At 36.4% G+C, this 6,701-nt stretch overlaps 1 protein-coding gene across 1 annotated transcript; it reads right to left on the bottom strand.

Moving 5' to 3' along the window:
- Positions 1-534: 534 nt before the first annotated feature.
- Positions 535-4,660, bottom strand: LOC111781201 (protein SCARECROW 1-like). The gene is made up of 2 exons (XM_023661669.1): positions 2,110-4,660; positions 535-1,242 (listed from the first exon to the last, which is right to left on the bottom strand). The coding sequence occupies exons 1-2, from the start codon at positions 4,197-4,199 to the stop codon at positions 777-779; spliced, it is 2,556 nt and encodes an 851-aa protein (XP_023517437.1). The 5' UTR covers positions 4,200-4,660; the 3' UTR covers positions 535-776.
- Positions 4,661-6,701: the final 2,041 nt, after the last annotated feature.

Below are 6,701 nucleotides of genomic sequence, written 5' to 3'. Positions count from 1 at the left end.
TATTATCAACCATACTCCTTTTCTTGCCCTCTCATCTTACCAAGCCTTTCTCTAGACAAGACCTTGCATTTTCCAATTTAGATTCACGTTTTTTTTAGTAATTACCCGTTTGCCTTCCCCATATATTCTTTCGGTAAACTTGTGAACGATATAGATTATGAGTTTTGTTAAATTACAAGTTTACTTTCATATTCATGCCTATTACAGGTGTACATGAGTTCGGTTGGGGTGGGGAAGTCTTTCGGACTAACCCAAAATTTTGGATCGGTTGAGTTAATGACCCGAGCAACCTGAATAGAGTTCACAACCCAACTTTTATTGGATTGAGTTGTCAGACTAAAATCTCATAAAACTCAAATATCAAAATATTCATAAAACACATTACTAACCTTGGTGAATATTGGGTGAAAGTCCCTCGTCCACTAATTCAAAAAAGTTGAAAGTTTGACTTTAATAACAAACATGGCTCAACAATAATCAACTTCTTCGGTACTCCTAATGTCTGTACTTTACATTTATTGAATTTAAAAGTAATGAAAACAAAATATTAATTTTTCAGTCGACATTATAATGAGTTAGAAACAGAAAGTTCATTATTCAAAAGGCACAGATAATTTGGTATACATTGGAGATGGGAAAAAGGGTTGAAACAAGAAGAAGAGGAAGAAGAATGTTAAAAAAAAGCCATAAAAATAAGGGAATAATGATGATAATGATTATGACGATATTATCAAACAAAATCAACACCACTATATAGAATCAAAAATGGAAAAATGTCAGTACCTGGGAATGTGGTTGCCGGCAGCATGGTGATGAAACGGCGGCTTCCAAGCCGACGCTGTCAGCAAGCATAGATCCTTCCACCCAAGTTTCAAAGTCCCATTGTCTTCCACAAGCGTATACCCATCGGAAGGGAACATTCCGAGGAGAAGAGTGGCCTGAGTTGCAGCATTACCGGCGAGAGAAATGCCCTTAAACCCAGATTGTTGCAGCTTTTCTCTCCAGTTTTGGAACTTCACTTCGCCGCTCCTCGACGGTCCTCCGACGGCCAGCACGTTTCTGATCTCCCTTGATAACAGTAGCTGCTCCACTAAGTGCCTCTCTTCACTCTCTTCGCCATAGCTGACACCCAAAGAGTCAAACAGTGCTGAATAGTAATGAATGGCCTCTACGAATCTTCCCAAGAAGGAGCCTGTGTGGCTCAGATCTTGTTCGACCACCGTCACCACTTTTGGAGCCAATCTGGTATCAGTTTAAGACAGAGATGGCAATGTTTTTTAATATGTACTCATCAGCAACACGTAAACAAATGAATGGTCTATTCAGTGAAAATATCAAATATGAGATGAGAGAGAGTGCAGCTTTTTCCGGTGCATTGCACAGAGATAACATTGAATTAGTCAGTCAACTTTTTGCTTGATTTAAACTGTTGAAGACTATCCATCATTTTGAAACAAAGCAAGGCGTTAATGGAGGTAAAGTGTAAGACTAAGAATCACTCTTCATGGAGTCTTACACATCATGGGTTCATAAGAAAGGAATACTATCTCTATTCGTACGAGGCATTTGGAAAAAACCAAAAACAAAACTATGAAAGCTTATATTCAAAGTGGGCAATATCATATGAGAGTCGTGATTCCGTGACTTTAACTAGAATTCTCAAATGTCAAACAACGAATTGTGAGCCTCGATAATGTGGTCAAAAAGTGACTCAAATGGCGAATAAATGGTGTACTTTGTTCGAGGGCTACAGAGAAAGGAGTCGAGGCTCAAAGTAAGGGGAGGCTATTTGAGGGCTCCATAGGTCTCAAAGGAGGCTCTACAGTATACTTTGTTCGAGAGAAGAATTATTGAGGATTATTGGTGGGGCGTCCCACATCGGCTAATTAAGGGAATGATTATAGGTTTACAAGTAAAGAAAATTAAAAGCAAAATCATGAAAGCTTATGCTCAAAAGTTGACAATATTTCCACAATATCATGTGGAGAGCGGTGATTCTTAATCCATGTTTATTCCTAACACATGCTTATGATAAAGTAATTAACAGGGAAACCCATCAAAGAAGAAGATCAAACGAAAAGCTTGAAGGTTTGTGTAAGCTAGTAATACCTCTGCAGAAGCCATAGCGTATTGGAATCAGAACCAGTGACTTCGTAAAGAGAATGCTGCATCCAATGGACGGCAACGGCTTCTCTTTGGCTCACGTTGAGCCTCTCCAAGTCCAGATTGCCAATTTTATCTGCAACAGGAAAGAAATCAAACGGAAGGCCAAGCTTCTCGGCGAATTCAGTGAGGCGTTTGCCAGTGGCCTCAAGAACTTCCTGAGAGGTCCCCAGCCCAGTGAGGCGGACATAGGGCGGCCCACCCGGCCGAGACGCCAAGATGTGGAAGAGGCCTGGCCATTGAAGGCCTTGCATGATGTCTAGATCTATGATGTGAACTCTCTCTTCCCTTTCGAAGGCTTCTTGAATGGCTTGATTGGCTGTGAAGTGTGAGAATTTGACAAATGGGCTTATGCCATTGAAGACTTGAAAGGCTGAGGCTATCTTCTGGCTGTGTGTATGGGGCAATAACGTCGGCGGCAAAGCGGCGTATATGCCTAAACATGAGCTCACAAGCCTCGCCGACATTGCTTCTGAGAAATACGCCGCCACTCTTTGCGCCGATGTACCGAAGGGCGTCGACAACTCCGAGATTTCCAGTAGCATCTTATTGGCTTCTTCTAAATTATCGGCAGAAACGGCTTCTGCACATTGAAGAAGCAAAGTCAAGAGGTGTAACCCTTCTTCGTCTCTCTTCTGTTGCCTCATCTCCTCTTTTATCTCTCTAATCAGTAACGCAGTCGTTGAAGGATCATTACTCGTCGGCGGCGAGGGCGATGGCTGTGCGGCCGCCGCTGCCGCTGCCTTCACATTGACCGGACAGGAGTTTGGCTGTTCTGGCTGTGGCTTAGAAGGGATATGGTTTAGAGGAATAAGTGATGAATGTGGAACAGAAGAGAGATTAAGTTGATGACCGGGAACCTCGCCGCCGGTTGTGGCGACGGAGGGAGTGGGGGCTGGGGTAGGAGTGGCTCCCCAGTGGAGGTATGGGTCATGAAACGGAGGCTGAGATGAGAAATTAGGAAGATTATGCAGAGAAGAATCGAGATTAAGCTTCAACCCAGAACAATCCTGTTCTTGCTCATGTTCTTGATTGAACTGCCTCTGCTGCAGCCCCGAGCCGCCCACCGGCGCTGGTGACGGCAAGGGCGATTTCCTAACACGCTGATCCTCAGCGGCGAAGTTAGGAACGTTAGGTTCTGTCAAAGTACGAAGACGAAACTCAAGAAGGTTCGCAAGATTGGGGTTACAAGGGTAGATAATATCACGAACGTTCTGAATAAGCTGAGGAATGGATACGGCAGTGGAGCTGTGGATTAAATCCTTGATAATACCGTCGATCCAAGCAGTGGCGGAGGAATCATCCATCGGAGTAGAAGCGGCGGCGATAATGGAGGTCGTTGTAGAAGTTGGAGGATTATGAAGAACAACCTGACATGGATTAGGAATGGGGAAAGGATTATTGCGAGAATTTAACTTGTTGTGGTGGTGGTGGTGATTCGATTCGGGTGGGAACAAAGGTAAACCAGAAAAACCACAGACTGCAGGATTCTGCAAATGGCGATGGTGGGGCTGAGGACGAAGAACGGGAAGCGTACTGTCAATAAGAGACGAGACGTTGGAGGTAGTGGAAGAAGCCGTAGCATCAGAACCAGACGGAGGATTTGATAAATTTGACCCTGCGACCACAACTGACGTCAGAGCGGTTAAATTATGCACAGTGGAGTGGTTAGCGCCATGGCTAGGGTTTGAAGAAGAACAATAGTTATCCACATTCTCATTCGTCTTATTTTCTCCACCTGCAAAAGGACGATCGGAAGCCAAACTCCGCCGGCAAAACCGTGGATGAACGGCGGCGGTACCGCCGCCTCCGCCGTCGAGTTCTTCGATCTCTATCTCCGACGCGATTCTCTTCCGCACCATTTTTCCAGGCGGTAATCGCGGCGGCGGTTGAGAAACCTGAACCGGAACTTGAACAGTCTGTTGATTAAGTTCTTCGCTGCCGTTGCTGTTCGTCGAGTTGCTGGTCAGAGAACCGTCATCGAAACCGCCATTAACGCGGACAGTGGAGTCGCCAAGCAAAGCGTAAGTCGCCATTGGAGGTAGAGAAGATATGGCAATGGCGACGATCGGTGTTCTTCATAAAGGAGAAGGAGGTAGCAGGAGTAATGGCTACCATTAACGCAGATTTGTAAGATTTGGAAACAGAAGCGAAATCCAAGCAGAAAACGGCACGAAGATTTGGACAGCAACTAGAGGATTCCTCTTCTCTCTCTCGAGCAAGAACACGAGCCCCTATGCCTTCATGCTTTTTAATAATGCGAAGTACGCGGAAGCCATGGATTTTGGATGCATCTGAGAGGTGGCTTTTTGAAAAGAAAATCGTGGTGCGAAATCGAGAAGATCAGGAACTGAAAAGAAAACAGTATTAAAATGGAAGAGGAGAGAGATAGATTCCTTCTTCTTTCTTCTTCTTCACATTACAGTTTGAGCAGAGCTTCTTCACTGTCGCATCCATGGCGGAAATGGAGGAACACAATCGACCCGCCATTGTTCCATTGCTGCCTTCCAAAATTTATTGACTTGTCCATTTATCCTTTTTATAGTGTGGAAATATAATAATTCTTTTTTTTATTTTTTTTTTCTATTTTTTTCTTTATAAATATTTACCGGGTACAAAAAATATTTTAACTCCTTCATTTTAGATTAAATTTGTAAATAATTAAATGTTCGCACTATGTTAAAATTGAATTAGAGATGTTTATTTAATCTGAAATAATTAAATGTTCGCACTATGTTAAAATTGAATTAGAGATGTTTATTTAATCTGAGATATTAAAAAATGGACCCACCTCGAACTAGGTGGGAATAGTGGAGGGAGTATAGAGAGATTTATCCCATTAATATTGAGATTAAACTTCCGGCCCATCCATCCCTAATCGAGGAGAATTATAAATTTTATATATTATTTTTAATTTTATTTAATATATCTATTATTAAAAAAATTAATAATTCTATTAAATTTAAATTTAAATACGATGTTGATTAATTTTTAAAAATTTTAATATTGTGTTATAATAAATCAAATAAGTTAAAATCGGTAGATAAATAGCTAAAAATTCATGAAATAAAATTTTAATTTAATATATTATACGTGTTTTTTTCGAATTAATATTTATTTCAACCAAAACAAATTAAAAATATTAACATATCATATTTAAAAATTTAAAAATTTAACTCATAAACTTAAATACCAAAAAATAATTTAAAAAAATAAATTGACACGAACCCTAAAAGATCCAATCTCCCATTGTAGCTTCTCCTCTCTCCACTGTGGTCTGTCGTTGTTTATCGTCTTTGCTCTTGTCACCCGTCAGCTTTTAGTATAGTATCGTTTTAATTAGACAATAAAAAATTATTTTTAATTTATAATTTGAAAAAAAAAAGTAAAAACATTGAAAAAGGGAAGCAAAAGTGCATTGGTAAATCCCTAAGTTTGAAAAGGTTTGAGCAAAAAGGTAAAAAGGTGGGATTGAAACAAATAAATTAAAAGTCAAATATATGGGGGAAATGGAAACCACCAAAATTATTTATAATTTTCAAATTATAAATTTATAATTTCATACATATATATATATATATTAAAAAAATAATTTGAGGGCAAAAATGGAGGGGAAAAAATTATTTTGGTAAAAATATCAGGTATAAAATAACTTTTAATAATATTTTCAAATTTAAAATATATTTGATTTTTTTTTTTTAATTTAAAATATTTTATAATTTTAAAAAAAATTAAATTTCTTTGAAATTTTTAGAAAAAATTTAAAGATAATTTTTAAAATTTTTGAAAAAATTTAAAAGTATTTAGAAAATTTTTGAAAAGTAAAAGAATATTTTTTTTGAAATATTTTAAAAATGAAAGAAAAAAGATATTTTTTAAATATTTTTTGAAATAAAATATTAATAATTTTCGTATTAATATTAATAGTTTTTGTCCAAAATCAACGTATAAAATAAGTTTCAATATTATTTTCAAATATAAAAAAAAATAAAAATATTTTTAGCATTAATTTTAAAAATTCGTAAATATTTTTGAAAGATGGTACTAAATGTAAAATATATTTAATTTTTAAAAAAATAAAATAAAATATTTTTTAATTTTAAAAAACTAAATTTCTTTGAAATTTTTTTAAAAAATGTGAAGATAATTTTTAAAATTTTTGAAACTTTTTAAAAGTATTTAGAAAAGTTTTGAAAACTCAAAGGAATATTTTTTGAAATACTTTTAAAATTGAAAGAAGAAAAAAGATATTTTTTAAATATTTTTTAAAATAAAATATTAATAATTTTTGGTTGATTAATATTAATAGTTTTGGTCCAAAATCAACGATAATAATATATTTTTTAAAGGATATTTTTCTCTCTTTTTTAATAAAATATTAATAATTTTCGTCCCAAATCAAAATAATAATATATTTTTTAAAATAAAATATTAAAAATTTTGTTCCATTAATATTAATAGTTAGTTTTGGTTCAAAATCAACTATAATAATATATTCATTAAACTAAAATAGTCTCTTTTTTTTTTATATATATAAA

This window comes from Cucurbita pepo, chromosome LG19 (assembly GCF_002806865.2).
Source record: "Cucurbita pepo subsp. pepo cultivar mu-cu-16 chromosome LG19, ASM280686v2, whole genome shotgun sequence".
Lineage (NCBI taxonomy): Eukaryota > Viridiplantae > Streptophyta > Magnoliopsida > Cucurbitales > Cucurbitaceae > Cucurbita > Cucurbita pepo.
This window is presented reverse-complemented; position numbering and strand designations above follow the sequence as displayed.

Coding starts and splice junctions, on each gene's coding strand:
- LOC111781201 (XM_023661669.1), bottom strand. CDS start 4,199: ATGGCGACTTACGCTTTGCTTGGCGACTCCACTGTCCGCGTTAATGGC. Junction 1,243..2,109: donor ACGCTATGGCTTCTGCAGAG/GTATTACTAGCT, acceptor AACTGATACCAG/ATTGGCTCCAAAAGTGGTGA.